This window comes from Anolis sagrei, chromosome 5, assembly GCF_037176765.1.
Source record: "Anolis sagrei isolate rAnoSag1 chromosome 5, rAnoSag1.mat, whole genome shotgun sequence".
Taxonomy (NCBI): Eukaryota; Metazoa; Chordata; class Lepidosauria; order Squamata; family Dactyloidae; genus Anolis; species Anolis sagrei.
In genome coordinates, this window is record NC_090025.1 from 80298453 (window position 1) to 80319670 (window position 21218).

Here is a 21218-nt window from a genome sequence, read left to right on the forward strand (position 1 = left end):
CAAGGGCACTGACAGCAAAACAAACACCACAAAGGTGTTAACCCTTCCCTATGACATCCAAAGAATGCATGCATAGATAGATAGATAGATAGATAGATAGATAGACAGACAGACAGACAGACAGATATATCTATATCTGTATATATTAGGCTTACACTTTAAAATGTACTTGTTCCGACTTACAGACAAGTTTAACTTAAGAACAAATCTACAGAGCCGATTTTGTTTGCAACTTGAGGACTGCCTGTAACTCATTCTCAAATTGCCCCCCTTAAAAATCAAATCACTCCCCGCTCTGGGAATCAGAGCTCTAAACATATATCTCCCTTCCTCATAAAAAAACCCCGACAATGTGTGGGTCATGATAAACTTGGGTCATCTTGAAGGTATATTACGGCAACAATAACAAATCTCCAATGAACTCATTCACGAATATATACATACACGCACACATAAGAAGAATATAACTTGGAAATGGTTCCTTTAGTACAGGTGATATTCGTTTCAGCCCTCACTCTGGCATTGACAAAATTTCCAGTGACGTGACTCTATTTGGACTGGCACAGCAGTATCCCCCAATCAGAGCTTGCTCCGTAGCCTTTAAGTAATGAGGAAAAGCAAGGAGAGTCAGTGTAGTGTAGTCCTTTAAATTGTTGGACTCTAGCCCCTTGCACACACATTATCTGCTTTCAACTGGAATATATGGCAGTGTGGACTAAGATAACCCATTTTAATGCAGATATTGTGAGACTTTCTGCTTTGATATTCTGGGTTATTTGGCTGTCTGGACAGACTCTATGACTCTGGAAACCAGGGTGAAATTCCCTGTTCTGCCTTGGAAACTCTCTGGGTGACTTTGGTCACACACTCTCAGCCCCAGAAAATCATGGGATAAGTTGGGAATGACTTGAATCATAGAATTTTAGAGTTGGAAGAGACCTCAGGGGCCAACTAGTCCAACCCTCTGCCATGCTGGAAAATCACAATCAACACACCCTGACAGATGGCCATCTAGCCTGTGTTTAAAAGCCTCAAAGGAAGGAGCTTTCCAACACATACCACAGCAGTGAATTCCATTGCTGAACCGCTCTTACTATCAGGAAGTTTTTCCTAATGTTCAGGTGGAATATCCCTTCATAGAATCACAGAATTGGAAGAGACCACATGGACCATCTAGTCCAACTCCCTGCTATGCAGGAAAAGCCTAATTGAAGCTCTCTCTGTTGAAAAGCCTTCAAGGAAGTCATGCAACAACAACAAGCAAGACAAATCTATGTCAGAGCAATTAAGCCATGAAACCTGTAGCACCTCAACATTATGACGTGTACAAAAATTTAGGGTGTCACAAAGTCCACTCCTCCACACCCTACAGTAAAAATAGAGTACTGTAATATTTATTTGCATTATGTACAGAAAGCAAGCAAAGATAAAAAATCCCCCAAAAAGGGTAACTGTTTCATTCCTCTGATGAGGTAGTAAGTCGAAATTCTAAAACATGAAATTCTTCACATGGGGGTAGATGAAGTTTGGCACCACTTTAACTGCCATGACTCAATGCTCTGGAATCCTGGGAGTTTTAGGCTGATCTACACTGTCGTATCATCCAGATTATCAAAGTAGATCAATAGACTCAGCCAAAATGGACATCAACTGAACATACTCAAAACAGAGTATACAGAATGTGGCCTTCAAACTGGAAAAACAATTCAAATTAATGGACAAGCACTAAAGAAGGCCACCCAATTAAAATACCTAAGGTCACTGGCTTCCATAGATGGTGACACAATGCCAGATATACAATCACGAATAAATGCAGCATGGTTGAAATGGTGGCAAACAACTGCCATTCTGCGTGACTCAAAAATGCCTGAACCACTCAAGGCTAAGATCTACATTACAGTTGTCCGCCAAGTAGCCCTCTATGAGGCAGAGTGCTGGCCAGCAACAAAGAAACACAAACAAGCCCTTAACACAATGGAAATAGAAATGCTGAAATGGACACTTAGCTTGAAACTTCTTAATCATGTGCCAAATGATGACATCCGTCAAAAACTAGGAATCAAAGCCATCAGCAAGAAAATGCCGGAAGTAAGACCATGTCATGAAAAGAGAACCAACACCAGTAGCACAAACAACACTACATCTGGAGATTGCAGGACGGTGACCATGTGGACAGCCAAAGAAAAGATAGATGGACACCATCAATGAAGCCACGTATGCTGACGATCTGAGGATGCCCAAAACAAAGCCCTACAGAAACAACAGTCACAATGCTAACTTCTCAATGGGAAAATCGCTTAGAAAGAAGATCAACACAGGTAATCCACATTACCTGCTTTGAACTGGATTTTATGAATCTAGACTGCCATATAATCCAGTTCAAATCAGATAATCTGGATTTTATATGGCTGTGTAGGAGGGGCCATAGATGTCATACCTATTAATGGTAGTCTCGTGCCATTATAACTGAGTTTTTATAATGCTCCATTAATTGTCAAGAAAAGAAACATCACTGTCTTAAACTACATATACGTTTTATTTCATTTCAACATTTGTCTTTACAATTCTCATTTCAGAGGAAAAGCAAGGTAAAATTGACCATAGAACAACTGCCACAACTACTATTCTACTAGTAATAAAATTGTATATCCAAGTAAATTATTACCTCCATAATGTGTGCATAAGTAAATAAAACCCCAAGAGTTAAAGGTCATTAGAGTCTGAATGCATAGAAAAACAATGGGCCTTTCCACACAGCCCTATATCCCAGAATATCAAGGCAGAAAATCCCACATTATCCGAGTGTGGACTCAGATAACCCAGTTCAAAGCAGATGTTGTGGGATTTTCTGCCTTGATATTCTGGGATATAGGGCTGTGTAGAAGGGCCCTAAGGCACAGAAGTCCGTATTTCTGTATTGTCAAAGGCTTTCATGGCTGGAATCACTGGGTTGTTGTAGGTTTTTTCGGGCTATATGGCCATGTTCTAAAGGCAGAACATGGCCATATAGCCCGAAAAAACCTACAACAACCCAGTCCATATTTCTGCTTTTCCTGCAAAGCAAGGGGTTGAACCAGATGGCTTTCACATGTCAGTGTAAATGAGACCTTAGGGCCCCTCCAGGATCTGATCCCAGGAATATAAGAGTTCGCACTGTCAGATAATCGGGAGGCCCTTCCAAACAGCCATATAACCCAGAATATCAAGGTAGAAAATATCAAGGCAGAAAATCCCACAATATCTACTTTGAACTGGGTTATCTGAGTCCACACTGCCATATATTCCAGTTCAAAGCAGATAATGTGGAATTTTATTCAGAAATGCCCTATATCCCAGAATCTGATCCCAAGTTTTCTGCTTTGAACTGGATTATATGAGCCCACACTGCCAGATGATCTGGGATAAACAGAAAACCTGGGGTAAATCCTGGGATATAGGGCCTTTCTGGAAGGGCCCTCAGATAACCCAGAGTCAGCCCTATATCCCAGAATATAAGGCACAAAATCCCACAATATCTGCTTTGAACTGGATTATCTGAGTCCACACTGCCATATATTCCAGTTCAAAGCAGATAACGTGAGATTTTATTCAGCTGTGTGCGGGCCCTTCCACACAGTCCTATATCCCAGAATATCAAGGCAGAAAATCCCACTTCTGAGTGTAGACTCAAATAACCCAGTTCAAAGCAAATATTCTTGATAAAAAGGCTTGATATTCTGGGATATAGGGCTGTGTGGAAGGGCCTCCAATATTATCTGAGTGTGGATTCAGATAATCCAGTGCAAAGCAGATATTGTGAGATTTTCTGCCTTGATATTCTGGGTTATATGGCTGTGTGGAAGGGCCCTGTGTCCACACTGCCATATAACCCAGTTCAAAACAGATATTGTGGGATTTACTGCCTTGATATTCTGGGTTACATGGCTGTGTGGAAGGACCCTGTGTCCACACTGCCATATAATCCAGTTCAAAGCAGATAATGTGGGATTCTCTGCCTTGATATTCTGGGTTATATGGCTATGTGGAAGGACCCTGCGTCCACACTGCCATATAAAACCAGTTGAAAGCAGATAATGTAAATAAATATAGATAATATAGATATTTATGTAGATAAATATAGTAAATAAGTAAATGTGGGTTTTCTTCAGCTGTGTGGATGGGGTTTTAATCTGGCAAGACACTAACACTCTGAGGCCCCTTCCACACAGCTGAATAAAATCTCACATTATCTGCTTTGAACTGGATTATATGGCAGTGTGGACTCAGATAACCCAGATCAAATCAGATATTGAGGGATTCTCTGCCTTGATATTCTGGGTTATATGGCTGTGTGGAAGGACCCCTGGATAGAGAAACCTATGTAAAGCGACAACTCCCAGGCTTTCCAGGCTGGAAAAGTATCAAAACTGCATTATATCTACAGTATAAATGCGCTTTCTTTTAATTTAAAAGGAGAAGACGGGGAAGGGGTGGGTTGGGCGCTCCAGAGGTCTTTCAACTATAACTCCAATCAGCCGGAAGAGGAGGATGGGAGTTGTAGTAGTCTCCTTCCCGCCCCTGCCTGAGAAATGCGGGGCTGTGGGGTGTTTGGAGCCCACCACGTTCAAGGAAGCGGCGCATATTTTGACGCTGTACAACTGCGACGGAGGACAGAAAAGGAAGTCTACAAAGTCCGGCCTTCAGAGCCGCTCAGCGACCCGACGCTGGGACAAAACGACGCAGCACTTTACCTCACGGCCGTCTCCGCCTCATTCCTCCGCGCTGCCAAGGAGCTGCTGCTGTTGTTGTTGTTGTCTCCGCCGCGGCGGCAGCTTCGGAGCTCGAGTCGGGCGGCTTTGAGGGGCTTAAGCACGAGTAGGCCTCAGTTCCGCCAATGGCCGTCCAGCGCCACCTCACGGCCGGATGGAGAACTGCAGCAGAAGCCAATGAAGAGAGGCCTTCCATGCTTTGGCGCCCCCACCTGGAGCCTTTGGGAAGCGCCTTTCCTCTTCTTTTCTTTCTTAGGCGATCCCTCGTTGGCCGAGTAGGATTGTCTTCCAAAGTGCTGCTCCAGGAGTCACCAGCCATCCCCTCCCCAATGCCAGAGATACAACTTAATGGTGTAACATTAGAAAATGTTGACTTGGCAGCCACCTCTCCACCAAGTCAACATCGACACCGAAATACAACACTGGCTGAGCTCTGCGAGTGCAGCATTTTCCCGAATGAAGCAGAGAGTGCTTGAGGACCGGGACATCCGTAGGGATACCAAGGTGCTTGTCTATAAAGCTATTGTCCTCCCAACCCTGCTCTATGCCTGCGAAACGTGGACTGTCTACAGACATCACATGCAACTCCTGGAACGATTCCTCCAGAAAATCCTGCAAATACCTTGGGAAGACAAGCGGACAAACGTCAGCATGCTGGAAGATGCAAAGACCACCAGCATTTATTTATTTGCTTTATTTCTATACCGCATTTTTCAGCCTGATAAGGCGACTCAATGCGGCATTGAAGCGATGGTCCTCTGCCATCAACTCCGCTGGACCGGCCACGTTGTCCGGATGCCTGACCACCGTCTCCCAAAGCAGTTCCTCTACTCTGCACTTAAGAACGGAAAATGGAATGTTGGTGGCAGGAAAAGAGATTTAAAGATGGGCTCAAAGCCAACCTTAAAAACTCTGGCATAGTCACTGAGAACTGGGAATCCCTGGCCCTTGACAGCTCCAGCTGGAGGTCAGCTGTGACCAGCAGTGCTGCAGAATTCGAGGAGGCACGAGTGGAGGGTGAAAGAGAGAAACGTGCCAGGAGGAAGGCGCGTCAAGCCAACCCCGACCGGGACCGCCTTCCACCTGGAAACCAATGCCTTCACTGTGGGAGAAGATGCGGGTCAAGAATAGGGCTCCATGGCCACCTACAAACCCACAAAAATAGTCATCAAGGAAGACCATCTTACTCGTCCAACGAGGGATCGCCTAAGTAAGTAAGTAAGTAAGTAATAGTCTTCCAGGATCAGTATTCTACCATCTCAAGCAGGGTACTTTGAGATGGTAGAACAGAAGCTTTTCGAAGCTCTAGGTGCTCTTACTGCCTATTACAGGGAAAACCAGCTGATCCCTAATCCATCTAAAACACAGACATGTGCCTTTCATCTCAAGAATAGACAAGCATCCCGAGCTCTGAAGATCACCTGGGAAGGAATCCCACTGGAGCATTGCAGCACACCCAAATACCTGGGAGTCACTCTGGACCGTGCCCTTATCTACAAGAAGCACTGCCTGAACATCAAGCAAAAAGTGGGTGCTAGAAACAATACCATACGAAAGCTGACAGGCACAACCTGGAAATCACAACCAGATACAGTGAAGACATCTGCCCTTGCGCTATGCTACTCTGCTGCTGAGTATGCATGCCCAGTGTGGAACACATCTCGCCACACTAAAACAGTGGATATGTCTCTTAATGAGACATGCTGCATTATCACGGGGTGTCTGCGCCCTAAACCACTGGAGAAATTACACTGCTTAGCCGGTATTGCACCACCTGACATCTGCCGGGAAGTAGCAGCCAATAGTAAAAGGACCAAGGCAGAGATATCTCAAGCTCATCCCCTGTTTGGGTATCAGCCAGCACGTCAACGACTTAAATCAAGAAATAGTTTTCTAAGATCTACAGAGACACTCACTGGAACACCTCAGCAAGCGAGAGTCCAAAAGTGGCAGGCTCAAACCCAGAACCTCAACCAATGGCTGATACCAAATGAGAGACTCCCCCCTGGGCACACAGAAGACTGGGTGACTTGGAAGGTGCTGAAAAGACTGCGCTCTGGCACCACAAGATGCAGAGCCAACCTTCAGAAATGGGGCTACAAAGTGGAATCCTCGACATGCGAGTGTGGAGAGGAGCAAACCACTGACCACCTGCTGCAATGCAACCTGAGCCCTGCTACATGCACAATGGAGGATCTTCTTGCGGCAACATCAGAAGCACTCCAAGTGGCCAGCTACTGGTCAAAGGACATTTAATCAACTACCAAACTCACAAATTTTGTATTTTGTCTGTCTGTTTGCTTTGTTCTGTTAGAAATGTAATATAATTTGACTGGTTGTCCTGACACGACAAATAAATAAATATTCTTGTGTATCCGTAGGTGGCTGTGGAGCCCTATTCTTGATCTGCATGTTCTCCCGCAGTGAGGGCATTGGTTTCCAGGTGAAAAGCGGTCTCGGTTGGGGTTGGCTTGACGCGCCTTCCTCCTGGCACGTTTCTCTCTTTCACCCTCCATTCGTGCCTCTTCAAATTCTGCAGCACTGCTGGTCACAGCTGACCTCCAGCTGGAGCTGTCAAGGGCCAGGGATTCCCAGTTCTCAGTGTCTCTGCCAGAGTTTTTAAGGTTGGCTTTGAGCCCATCTTTAAATCTCTTTTCATGCCCACCAACACTCTGTTTTCCGTTCTTGAGTTCGGAGTAGAGCAACTGTTTTGGGAGACGGTGATCGGGCATCCGGACAACGTGGCCGGTCCAGTGGAGTTGATGGCGGAGGACGGTCGCTTCAATGCTGGTGGTCTTTGCTTCTTCCAGCACACTGACATTTGTCCGCTTGTCTTCCCAAGAGATTTGCAGAATTTGCAGAATTTTCCGGAGGCAGCGCTGATGGAATAGTTCCAGGAGTTGCATGTGACATCTGTAGACAGTCCATGTTTCACAGGCATATAGCAGGGTTGGGAGGACAATAGCTTTATAGACAAGCACCTTGGTATCCCTACGTATGTTCTGGTCCTCAAACACTCTCTGCTTCATTCAGAAAAATGCTGCACTCGCAGAGCTCAGGCAGTGTTGTTTTTTGGTGTCAATGTTGACTTTTGTGGAGAGGTGGCTGCCAAAGTAGCGGAAATGCTCAACATTTTCTAATGTTATACCATTAAGCTGTATTTCTGGCATTGGAGAGGGATTAGCTGGGGACTGCTGGAATAGCACTTTGGTTTTCTCGATATTCAATGACAGGCCGAGCTTCTCGTATGCTTCTACGAAGATATTTAGAGTGGCTTCTAGATCTTCTTCTGAATGTGCACAGACGACAGTCCATCTTGGGGGGCCTTTCCTCTAGGGCTGTGTTGGCTTATAGGACAGTGTTTCTCAACCTTCCTATGCCATGACCCCTTAATACAGTTCATGTTGTGGTGACCCCCAATCATAACATTGGTTTCTTTGCTACTTCATAAGTCATTTTACTACTGTTGTAAATCATAAAGTAAATATCGGATATGCAGGATGTATTTTCATTACTGGACCAAACTGGGAACAAATACCCAATACGCCCAAATGTGAATGCTAGTGGGGTTGGGGGAGGATTGATTTTGTCATGTGGGAGTTGTAGTTTCTGGGATTTATAGTTCACCTATAATCAAATCGCTTGCTGGGGTGTTCCAGCAAGTGTCTCTGTTGATCTTAGAAAACTATTTCTAGATTTAAGTCGTTGACATGCTAGCTGATCCCCAAACAGGGGATGGAGATGTCTCTGCCTTGGTCCTTTCACTACTGGCTGCTACTTGCCGACGGATATCAGGTGGTGCAATACCAGCTAAGCAGTGTAATTTCTCCAGTGGTGTAGGGCACAGACACCCCGTGATAATGCGGCATGTCTCATTAAGAGCCACATCTACTGTTTTAGTGTGGTGAGATGTGTTCAACACTGGGCATGCATACTCAGCAGCAGAGTAGCATAGCGCAAGGGCTGATGTCTTCACTGTGTCTGGTTGTGATCCCCAGGTTGTGCCAGTCAGTTTTCGTATGATATTGTTTCTAGCACCCACTTTTTGCTTGATGTTCAGGCAGTGCTTCTTGTAGGTAAGAGCACGGTCCAGAGTGACTCCCAGGTATTTGGGTGAGCTGCAATGCTCCAGTGGGATTCCTTCCCAGGTGATCCTCAGATCTCGGGATGCTTGTCTGTTCTTGAGATGAAAAGCACATGTCTGTGTTTTAGATGGGTTGGGGATCAGCTGGTTTTCCCTGTAATAGGCAGTAAGAGCACCTAGAGCTTCGGAGAGCTTCTGTTCTAAAAGCTCAAAGCTCCCTACTTGAGCAGTAATGGCACGATCATCAGCATAGATGAAACTCTCTGTCCCTTCTGGCAGTGGCTGGTCATTTGTGGCAGGCCATTCTTCTGTTTCCGCCATCTACTTCTTTGGCCTTGGAACTCAACAAAAAAGCTCCTGTTTTGTAGCAGGTTTCCTATGAGGAGGGTGAAATTCTGAAATATCCCACTTCCTTCTTTAATGCTGCCACTGGGTTTAGCAGCGAGTTGAATGTATCTCTGGTTGAACTGAAAGATAGAAGAGAACATACTTGGCCACGGAAGAGAGGAATTTTGCTTGATCCTTCCGTTAGTGCCAAGGAATGGCAAGGCCATTGTACCAGGGAAACTAAAAAAAAAAGAGACAATGTAAGAAATTGCTGCCATTCCTCTTTGCTTCATGGGGAAAGCTATAGCATTCTCCTCCAAGCCAAACTGGTATTTCTTGAAGGAGCAATACAGGGTGGAGGTAAAAAAAGGCACTCAAGAAACAACTACAAGATTTTCTCAATTGTTTTTGGTGAAGCAAAAAGCATTTGCGCCAAGCTGAAAATGGAGAGGAAAGGAAATGGAACAAAAACTACCTGACCTAATTACACAGAACAGTATAGTTAGTTCCCTTCTCACTTTCACTGCGTTTCACTAAGAAAAGGGATGCTTCCTATCCGCCTGGGTGACTGTTCTGACTCCTTCCCAAGGCCTGACCTCTGACTTACATTGAATGAAGCTGAAACCCATGGAATCTCATGCTTATAAAAAAAGTTATCTTGGAAGTGTCACAAGACACTATTTTAAAAGTACTTAATAAGAAATTATTATGAAACTGAAAGGATCTTGCAAATGCGTTTCGTGTACATCCAAGCACACCCTGTAACTATAAAACTAAAGCACAATTACCCTGCCTGTGGAACTCCAGCTATTTCTTGTTGTGTTCCAATCTATATAAATAAAAATGTAATGTTCGTTTGTGGGATTAACATAACTCAAAAGCCACTGGACGAATTGACACCAACTTTGGACACATCACACCTACCAGGCCAACGAGTGGCCATCACTCATAAAAACACTGAAAAACACAGCGGAGGGGACTTTAAAAAACAAAAAACACATTACGTACACATGCACAAAACCACATATATACACAAACATTTATTTATTTATTTATTTATTTATTTATTTGCCGTATTTATATACTGCATTTCTTAGCCCTGGGGGGGACTCAAAGCGGTTTACACATCAATAACGTCAAAATTCAATGCCTTATATTGGGCACCGATACGATGCCAGTACAAACAATTACAATAGTAAAAGCACAAATATACATAAATCATAATTAAAACAATACACCCACAAGCATTAAAACAATTAAACAGTCTCGTCAGTAAAATCGCCATTTCAGTCAATCTATATATATAAAAATGCTCTGTGCATAATGGGTACCTTAAAAACAAAAGAACCAATGAACAAAATCACATCAAATTTGGCAACAAAATGTCTCACAACACAAGGAGTGACCATCACTCAAAAAATTATTATGTTGTCTATTGGGAGTTGCATTTGCTGGGATTTATAGTTCACCTACAATCAAAGAGCACTCTAAACTCCATCAACGATGGAATTGAACCAAACTTGGCACACAGAACTCCCATGACAAACAGAAAATACTGGAAGGGTTTGGTGGACATTGACCTTGAGTTTGGAAGTTGTAGTTCACCTACATCCAGAGAGCACTGTTGACTCAAACAATGATGGATCTGGACCAAACTTGGCACGAATACTCCATATGCCCAAATGTTAACACAGATGGAACCTGGGGGAAATAGACCTTGACATTTGGGAGTTGTAGTTACTGGGATTTATAGTTCACCTACAATGAAAGAGCATTCTGAACCCCGCCAGTGACGGAATTGAACCAAACTTGGTACACAGTTCTTCCATGACCAACAGAAAATACTGGAAAGGTTTGGCGGGCAGTGTCCTTTGATTTTGGAGTTGTAGTTCACCTATATCCAAAGATCACTGTGGACTCAAACAATGATGGATCTGGACCAAACTCTACACAAATACTCAATATGCCCAAATGTGAACACTGGTGGAGTTTGGGGAAAATAGAATCTTGACATTAGGGACTTGTAGTTGCTGGGATTTATAGTTCACCTGCAATCACAGAGCATTTTTAACCCCACCAATGATAGAATTGGGCCAAACCCCCCACACAGAATCCCCTGTGGGCCACAGCAACGCGTGGCAGGGGACGGCTAGTGTCCCTCTAAAATGCTTCATACATCTACTGTCCTAAGACCTGGTCCCAAAACCATAATTTTTTTTTCTAAAAGCCACATATACACACATACACAAATATATACACACATATATACACATAACACATATGTGTATAACACAAACATACACATAACACAAACGTACAAAACATATACACAGACTGGGCCACAGCATTGCGTGGCAGGGGACAGCTAGTCTATATAAATAAAAATGTAATGTTCATTTGTGGGATTAACATAACTCAAAAACCACTGGACGAATTGATACAAAATTTGGACACAATACACCTATCAGGCCAACGAGTGACCATCACTTATAAAAACACAGCAGAAGAAACTTAAAAAGCCAAAAAAAGCAAAAAGATGCTACAGCGCAAAAGCATATACACACTCTCTTTCGGACTACAGCTCCCAGCTTCCCCTAGATCAGGCCCTTTAGGAGAGGAGGATGATCCAAATTCACTGTTTCCAAGCTGCAAGCTTTCTTCTCCTTGGATTTCTTTGAGAGCATCCAAATCTCTGCATATTTCCAATTTCCTATTCCTGGACTGCGACTCCCAGCAGTTATCCAGATAGATAAGACAGCTAGAGATAGGTAGATAGATTGATCAGGACTGCTGGGAGTTGCAGTCCAAGAATAGATAGAGAAGGAAGAAAGGGGAGATAGAAAAGGGAACAAAAAAAGGGGAGGGAGGGAGGGAAGAGGAAGAGAAGGAAGGAGAGAAGGAAAGAAAAAAGGGAAGGAAGGAAAGAGGGAAGGAAGGAGAGAAAGAAAGAAGGAGAGAAAGAGAGAGGGGCGTTTGGCCACAGCAACTCATGGTGGGTATAGTCTTAATATAAATTGTGTGTGTCTTGAAACATAATTAGGGTAGTTGTTTTGTGTTAGCCATACACAAAATATAAGAAGTACAAAACCCACAAAATACCAATGCCTTTATTGATCAACCAAAATGTACAAAATACATCATGCAAGCTTTCGAAGCTTCACTGGCTTCTTCCTCAGGAAAAGGTATGAAAAAAACATACAGGAAAAGAAAAGTGTTAAGAGTCACAGACCCACATTTTGTCTCAGATTATATTTCTGCAATCAGTTAAGATGGTCTGAATTCAGGATCTCAATGCAGGCAGACCCTCCGCTCCCTTTCTTGGCCCTGTGGGGACAAGAGACAAAGGGCAATAAAAGGCAGCCAATAAATGTTAAACTCCCATTAGCAACAGAAAAGTAAATTCACTTTTGATCCTGGTTATCCTGCCAACTCTATTTGCTCCTTTGACAAATAATATTAAATTCTTCCCCCAAAAAAGTGTATTTAGTGTTACATCTGTTAGTGTTACATGGACTCACCAGATGTTTGTGACAATGGAGACCATGACTTTCTCACATTAACTACATGAACTATAAATTGTTATATTACACTTCGGCCGAGTGCAATGGAACCCAATTAAGTTGTGATGGGAATGGCACTTGCAGCAAATGTGGAAAATAGGTCTACATATTGAAACTGTATTGAAAAAGTGGTAAGTTGGCTGATGAGCCCCTGGTGACACAGCGGGTTAAAGTGCTGAGCTGCTGAACTTGTTGACTGAAAGGTTGGTGGTTTGAATCCGGGGGAGTGGGGTAAGCTCCTGCTGTTAGCCCCAGCTTCTGCCAACCTAGCAGTTTGAAAACATGCAAATGGGAGTAGATCAATAGGTAGTGCTCCAGCGGGAAGCTAACGACATCCATGCAGTCATGCCAGCCACATGACCTTGGATGCACCTATGGACAATTCTGGCTCTTCAGCTTAGAAACTGAGATGAGCACCACCACCACCCAGAGATGGACACAACTAGAGAAAACCTTTGGTGGGCTGAGTAGGACAAAGGACTCTGAATGTCTGCTCATACCATCTGGCGGTCCGTACGTTGAAAAGTAATTGGTTATTTTCAGGTTGGACTAAAGTCATTCCAATAGACCAGTGTTCTGCAAAATTGCCGTGCTCTTGTAATGGGATGAGCTGTAATTAAATGCTAGGCCAACATGTTATTTAATGTTAAAGAATGGCATAGTAACTGCTGGCATAGCTGGAAAACATTCCCATGTGTCCACTATTGGCTAGGCTGGCTAATAAGATCATAAAGTGGCATGACTTCCACCTTGCCCTAGGTACTGGGAGGAATTAACTCCAGGGCACAAGCAAAACGAAAACAGAAAAGAACAAGAATCTATTTTGTGGATGCTACTGATTCGGGGATGACTCATGCTTAGTCTCAAAGATGCTACATGCTATCTTTGAATTCCGACTCATGTTGTAATAAGGCTTTTCCTACTGTTTTCTCTATCACACAAAGTAAAAAAGTGGCTGCTGCAAGGTTTTATCTTTATTCTTGTAGTCCAAGAAGTAAGCCTACCTTTGGTTTAGTGAAATAACTCTTACCGTGTATAAGTGTGTCCTGGGGCAGTGAGGGCAGGAAAGACTTCCTGTTGCTGTAATTTGGAATCTTAAATCAGCCCATAAAAGGTGCATCTACACTGTAGAATTAATACAGTTTGAAATCACTTTAACTGCCATGGGTGAACACTATGGAATTATGGGAACTGCAGATTTACATGGCGTTAAGCCTTTTCTGCCAAAGGGTGCTGGTGCCTCACCAAACTACAGTTTGTTTATTTATTATCTTTATTTATGGAACTCCCTTCCTGGCAATATTAGATCAGTCCCTTCCATCCTGTCGTTCAGAAGGATGGTGAAGACCTGGCTGTGGGACCAAGCCTTTGGGGCAGTGCAATGAGGCAATAATAGAATGGTGTCCTGACTTGATTTTTAAGCTACTGATTTTAAAGTGGATCCTCAAACTAAGGCCAGAGGTCTGGATACATCCCTCCAAGGTCATTTACCCAGCCCTCACTCAGGGTCAACCTAAATCTGAAATGTCTTGAAAGCACACAACAACAATCCTATCTCATCAAACAAAAGCAGGCCCACACTTCCCATTGAAATACTAATAAGTTTATATTTGTTAAAATTGTTCTTCATTTTAATTATTGTATTGTTTTTAAGTGGGGTTTTTTTTTTTTTGCACTGCAAATAAGATATGTGCGGTGAGCATAGGAATTCATTTTTTTTTCAAATTATAATCTGGCCCTCCAACAGTTTGAGGGACTGTGACCTGGCCCTCTGTTTAAAAAGTTTAAGAACCCCTGGTATATATTTATGATTTTATGTCCCGGCTTTTAATGTATGCCATATATATGTTGTGTTCCACTCTGAGTCCCCTGTGGGGTGAGAAGGACAGAATATAAATGCTTAAAATTAATAAACAAATAAACAAGGGATTCCCCCAGGCAGCAACAGCCAGGCTTTGAAGCTGCAAGGCTATTCAATGTTAATCAAGCTGGCCAACTGCGACAGCCTTGCCCCACTGTTTTTTTTTTTTTATCATTCTTGGGCTCCCCTCACTTTATTCCTACCTCACCCGGGGTTTTATTATTTTTTAATTCATCTTGTCCATTTGGCCTGCCCATCCTGTTCGATTTTATTTTGTGTGAATTTGCTTTATTATTTTACTTTGCTATTGTAATTATTTTCTGATGTGATTTTGTTTCTGTATTCTGTATTTTATTGTGTTGTATCATATTCTTGGGCTTGGCCTCATGATAGCCGCCCGAGTCCCCATTGGGGAGATTTATTTATTTATTTAGTGTGTCAGGAGCAAACCAAACAGTTGTACTGCATTTTTAAACAAACAAACAAAACACAAAGTTTGCAAGCTTGGTAGTTGATTAAATGTCCTTTGACCAGTAGCTGGCCACTTGGAGTGCCTCTGGTGTTACTGTTAGAAGGTCCTCCATTGTGCATGTGGCAGGACTCAGGTTGCATTGCAGCAGGTGGTCAGTGGTTTGCTCTTCTCCACACTCGCATGTCGTGGATTCCACTTTGTAGCCCCATTTCTTAAGGTTGGCTCTGCATCTCGTGGTGCCAGAGCACAGTCTGTTCAGTGCCTTCCAAGTCGCCCAGTTTTCGGTGTTCCCAGGAAGGAGCCTTTCATTTGGTATCAGCCATTGCTTGAGGTGCTGGGTTTGAGCCTTTGGACTCTCGCTTGCTGAGGTGTTCAAGCGAGTGTCTCTGTAGATCTTAGAAAACTATTTCCTGATTTAAGTCGTTGACGTGCTGGCTGATACCGAAACAGGGGATGAGCTGGAGATGTCACTGCCTTTGTCATTTCACTATTGGCTGCTACTTCAGGTAGTGCAATACTGGCTAAACAGTGTAATTTCTCCAGTGGTGTAGATTGGAATGATCTTAGTAGCGGAAAAACCACATGCGCAGTATGTGTCTTTGTAAAACCAGGCCTCGAAGTCAGCAGTGCCCACAACACTGAAGAAAACAATATATATCCAAAGACAGGTTATAACAGTAGAGCTTAATAACGTCACCATCACCTCTGTGAATAAGCCCCCAAATGAAGACTTTTGCTTCTCCTCCCCCGAGAACTTTGATAGGCACCAAAGGGTGGTAGTAATTGGTGACTTTAACAGCAATAGCCATGTATGGGGCTATGTTCAAGAGGACAAAAATGGAGAGGCTGTCCTCTCTTGGTCTGAACTGCACAAACTATCACTCATTCATAATAGTAAGCTCCCACCATCTACAACAGCGAGAGATGGCACCAAGGATATAACCCAGACCTCTTATTTGTGAGTGACAGCATTGTACAGAAATGCACTAAATCAGTGGGACCACCAATCCCAAACACATAGCACTAACCAAGAGTATGCCAACCAGGCCTGTCGCTGGGGGTGGGTGTGTGTGTGTGTCAGAACCCAGATGCCTTAAAGAGCCAGACACAGAAGTATATCCAAAACAATAGTTTATTAAAGCAAAGTAAACAGGACTCAGAGACACTTGTTTCAGTGCCTCTGGTCAAAACTCAAAATTTGCATCTTGAAAAACAAACTTGGAAAATAAACTGGATTAAACTGGCAAAGAATCCGGATTAAATAAGAGTTCTTCCAAAACACACCAAAATCACACAGTTCAAAGATAATAAGCAAACAAAGAGCCGTGAAGAGAAGCTGTCACCCAGAAGCAGTCCAAAGTTGAAGAAATCCCAGTTGAAGGTTCCAAAGTCCAAAAGGCAGCGTCATCGTCAGAAACAGTCCGGAGTCAAGGAGAGGGGAAATCCGCACTTACGAGAATCCAAGCTGGTCGGTAAACGAAGAAAGCAGCAACCTGCAGATCCAGGACCCAAGCACAACAAGAAAAGCAGCAGCAACAAGACCCAAGGCACGAAACCAACACTTTGCCTACAGCAAAGTTCTATCACTCCAGTGCCTTCATTTATCTTACAACTCATCATCCAATGATGAGCTGCCCTCAACCCCATCCTCATCACTATCAGCTGGCTTAGCCTCTACAGCTGAACGCCAATGCCCATCCCTCCAACTCTTCCACCTTTTGTCAAGACTTAGGTCTCCCCACGATTCCATGGTACCACCAGATTGCCAGTCCCTGCCACCAGAAAATCCCTCAAAAATGTCACTGGATGTTGGTTGAGTACATACATTCTGAATCTCCTGAACCTTGATCCAATCCAGTGGTTCCTCTTCATCCCCACTACCTCCAGACCCATCATTCCCAGAAAAGCCCATGAAATCCTCTTCCTCAGTCCCGGATCTTCTTTCTCTGACGCTCCTTGCTCTCGAGTAATCCTTTTAATGCCTCTATTCCCATCTGCATCTCCTTCCTCCTCCTCACTCATTTCACTCTCAGAGAAACCTTCAAATGATTCTTCATCCGTGGGCGACATAAGTATCGCTGCTCCTGGGCACCTCGTTTCCGTCCTCTACCACTGGATAGCCCATGAGGTCTCTTCCAACTCTTTGAATCTATGATTCTAATTATTATTATTATTACTATTATTATTATTTACACTTGCCTCAAACAGACAAGAGTCCTTTCTCCCACCCTGGACACTCCACAGATATATAAAACTTCACTTACCTAGTTTCCAACAAACCTCACAGCCTCTGAGGATGCCTGCCATAGATTGGGTTTATTTATTTATCGTGTCATCAGCAACGATACCATTGTATTACAGTTCTAACAGAGCAAAACAAACACACAGATTAAAAAGAAAAAAACAAAACACAAATTTTGCAAATTTGGTAGTTGGTTAAATGTCCTTTGACCAGTATCTGACCACTTAGAGTGCCTCTGGTGTTGCCACAAGAAGGTCCTCCATTGTGCATGTGGCAGGGCTCGGTGCATTGCAGCAGGTGGTCAGTGGTTTGTTCTTCTCCGCACTCGCATGCCATGGATTCCACCCTGTAGCCCCATTTCTTAAGATTGGCTCTGCATCTCGTGGTGCCAGAGCGCAGTCTGTTCAGCGCCTTCCAAGTCGCCCAGTCTTCTGTGTGCCCAGGGGGGAGTCTCTCATCTGGTATCACCCATGGATTGAGGTGCTGGGTTTGGGCCTGCCACTTTTGGACTCTTGCTTGCTGGGGTGTTCCAGTGAGTGTCTCTGTAGATCTAAGAAAACTATGTCTTGATTTAAGTCGTTGATGTGCTGGCTGATACCCAAGCAGGGGATTAGCTGGAAATGTCTCTGCCTTGGTCCTTTCACTACTGGCTGCTACTTCCCGGCGGATGTCAGGTGGTGCAATTCTGGCTAAGCAGTGTAATTTCTCCAGTGGTGTAGGGCGCAGACACCCTGTGATAATGCGGCATGTCTCATTAAGAGCCACATCTACTGTTCCACACTGGGCATACATACTCAGCAGCAGAGTAGCATAGCGCAAGGGCAGCTGTCTTCACTGTGTCTGGTTGTGATCCCCAGGTTGTGCCAGTCAGCTTTCGTATGATGTTGTTTCTAGCTCCCACTTTTTGCTTGATGTTCAGGCAGTGCTTCTTGTAGGTAAGAGAACGGTCCAGAGTGACTCCCAGGTACTTGGGTGCACTGCAATGCTCCAGTGGGATTCCTTCCCAGGTGATTTTCAGAGCTCGGGATGCTTCTCTGTTCTTGAGATGAAAGGCACATGTCTGTGTTTTAGATGGGTTAGGGATCGGCTGGTTTTCCCTGTAATAGGCAGTGAGAACACCTAGAGCTTCGGAGAGCTTCTGTTCTACCATCTCAAAGCTCCCTGCTTGAGAGGTAATGGCATGATCATCAGCATAGATGAAACTCTCTGTCCCTTCTGGCAGTGGCTGGTCATTTGTGTAGATGTTGAACATGGATGGAGCAAACACGCTCCCCTGAGGCAGGTCGTTCTTCTGTTTCCGCCATCTGCTTCTCTGGCCCTGGAATTCAACAAAAAAGCTCCTGTTTTGTAGCAGGTTTCCTACGAGGCAGGTGAGGTGGTAGTCCTTTGTGATACTATACATTTTTCTCAGGAGGACGCGGTGGTTCACAGTATCATAGGCTGCCGACAGGTCTATGAAGACACCTCCTGTGATCTGCTGCCTTTCAAAACTATCTTCTATGTGCTCAGTCAGGTTCAACACTTGCGATGTGCAGCTTTTGCCTTTTCTGAAGCCAGCTTGCTGTGGGATCAGACAAGGGTCTATTTTTTCTGTAATTCTATGCAAAATAAGTCTCTCCAGAACTTTGTAGAGGTGGCACAGCAGGGAGATTGGTCTGTAGCTTTTGGGGTCATTACGGTCTTTGCCTGGCTTCACGATGGCGATGACTCTTGATTTCCTCCAGATTTTGGGGATCTGACAGGATGCAGTGCAGTTGTTCATCAGCTCCAGCAGCCAGGGCCTTGCTTTTGGACCAAAGTTCTTGATTTGTTCCATCCGTAGATCATCCAGGCCACCTGCTTTGCCATTCTTACATTTGTTGAGAGCCATGTCGAATTCAGTAGATGTAAAAGGTTCATGGAGGTTGTTGTTCTCAATCTCTGGTTGTCTGGCTATTGTTTTCTTTCCTACTTTGGTGGCAAAGTTGGGTTTCCCATTCTTCAGGAGTTGGTGTGCTATCTGATCTGCCTTTATGTTGGCATGGGTATTAGTTTGTGAGGGGTTGTTGCTCAGCCGTCTCAGCAGCCTCCACGCCTTCTGGCTGCTCCTGCCCATGTCGACCTCTGTGACCAGCTTGATCCACTGTTCTTTCTTGGCTTCAGAGATGGAGGAAACAATGCTCTGCGCTGCCTGAAGAGTCTGCTCACTAAATGGGGGGGGGGGGGGGACATGAGAGAAGCCTCCTCGCAGGATTGCAAGACATCCAGGCGTCCCCTGGGCAACGTCTTCGTAGACGGCCGATTCTCTCGATCCAGAAGCAACCAGAGATCCGCCTAGTCAAAGCCATGGTATTCCCTGTAGTCACCTACGGATGTGAGAGCTGAACCTTAGGGAAGGCTGAGCGAAGGAAAATAGATGCTTTTGAGCTGTGGTGTTGGAGGAAAGTTCTGAGAGTGCCTTGGACTGCGAGAAGATCCAACCAGTCCATCCTCCAGGAAATAAAGCCTGACTGCTCATTGGAGGGAAGGATACTAGAGACAAAGTTGAAGTACTTTGGCCACATCATGAGGAGACAGGAAAGCTTAGAGAAGACAATTATGCTGGGGAAAGTGGAAGGCAAAAGGAAGAGGGGCCGACCAAGGACAAGATGGATGGATGGCATCCTTGAAGTGAGTGGACTGACCTTGAAGGAGCTGGGGATGGTGACGACCGACAGGGAGCTCTGGCATGGACTGGTCCATGAAGTCACAAAGAGTTGGAAACGACTGAACGAATGAACAACAACAAAAATAAAGACTGGCCACTGTCTATGAATTCAGAATATATGGAGAAGACAATGATGCTGGGGAAAGTGGAAGGCAAAAGGAAGAGGGGCCGACCAAGGGCAAGATGGATAGATGGCATCCTTGAAGTGACTGGACTGACCTTGAAGGAGCTGGGGGTGGTGACGGCCGACAGGGAGCTCTGGCGTGGGCTGGTCCATGAGGTCACGAAGAGTCGGAGACGACTGAACGAATGAACAACAACAACCCCTCGTAAAACCTCACTTACCTAGTTTCCAACAAGCCTCACAACCTCTGAGGATGCCTGCCATAGATTGGGTGAAACGTCAGGAGAGAATGCTACTGGGACAGAGCCATGAAGCCCGGAAAACTCACAGAAAACCCAAAGATTTGTTTGTTACTGTGGCTTCCCTCCATCTTGGCGCCAAATGAGGAGTGCCCAACCGGCAGCAGCAGCATCCTCAAAGAGGAGCTCAGCCAGCCCGCCTGGGCCTTTAAAAGCCTCCGTTCCCAGAATGCTCCGGGGCGGGCCTTTTTAAAAAGGGCGGAGGCGGCTCCCGGAAGACTCCCCTTTTGCTGAGGTTCCCCGGCCGGCCGAGAGGTGGCGCTGTTTCCCCGCCGAGAGGCGCACACGAGCAGCCGAGGGTGGGAGGGAGGCAGCCAGCCACGGGGGAAGAAGGAAGGGAGGACTCGCCAGGGTGCAAGGGAGCCCTCGCCACCCCCGCCGCCACCGCCGCCGCCGCCGCGTCCTTCTTGAGAGGCGCCACCGCAGGCCGCTCAATGCTGCACCTTCCGGAGCTGCAGGAGGTGGGCAGGCAGGGGGGTAGAAGGGGGAGGGGGGTCGGAAGTGGTCCCTATTTCCCCCTCCCCCCTTCCTTCGCCATCGTGGCGGATTTTGTGAGGGAAACAGAAATATTTCCCCCTCAAGAATCAACTTGAGGGGGAAAAGGAGGAGGAAGGGTCCTGAGGTGGAAGTTGAGGGAAAGCCCCGCCAAGTGGAGGGAGGGCCTTCCCAGCCTCCCTCAGAATCCCCTTCGTTTGCCCCTTCCTCCTCCTCCTCCTCCTCCTGAGGGTTTCTGGGACTGCTCATAGTTTTGAGGCCTAGCAGTTTAGGCCTCGCCGCCCGCTCCAGGCAATCAAGCAATCCAGCAAGCAAACGCC

General features: G+C 45.1%; 2 protein-coding genes across 7 annotated transcripts in view; one reads left to right on the forward strand and one right to left on the reverse strand.

The window, feature by feature from the left end:
• N4BP2 (NEDD4 binding protein 2) overlaps positions 1-12600 on the reverse strand; it is a 53016-nt gene extending 40416 nt beyond the window's left edge. For 3 of the 5 annotated variants that reach the window (XM_067468800.1, XM_060778430.2, XM_067468798.1), the window contains exon 1: positions 4731-4912. The gene's annotated coding sequence lies outside the window, so the exon portion shown is untranslated. Of the gene's footprint in view, positions 1-4730; positions 4913-12392 lie in introns of those variants that run through there. The other 2 variants (XM_067468799.1, XM_067468801.1) reach the window with 2 other exon arrangements.
• Positions 12601-20668: 8068 nt separating this feature from the next.
• The window catches only part of PDS5A (PDS5 cohesin associated factor A), a 68738-nt gene continuing 68188 nt past the window's right edge, over positions 20669-21218 (forward strand). The window contains exon 1 of one of the 2 annotated variants that reach the window (XM_060778428.2): positions 20669-20864. In XM_060778428.2, the coding sequence (XP_060634411.2) occupies positions 20838-20864 (27 nt within the window). In that variant the 5' untranslated portion in view covers positions 20669-20837. The remainder of the gene's footprint in view (positions 20865-21218) is intronic. The other variant, XM_060778429.2, reaches the window with a different exon arrangement.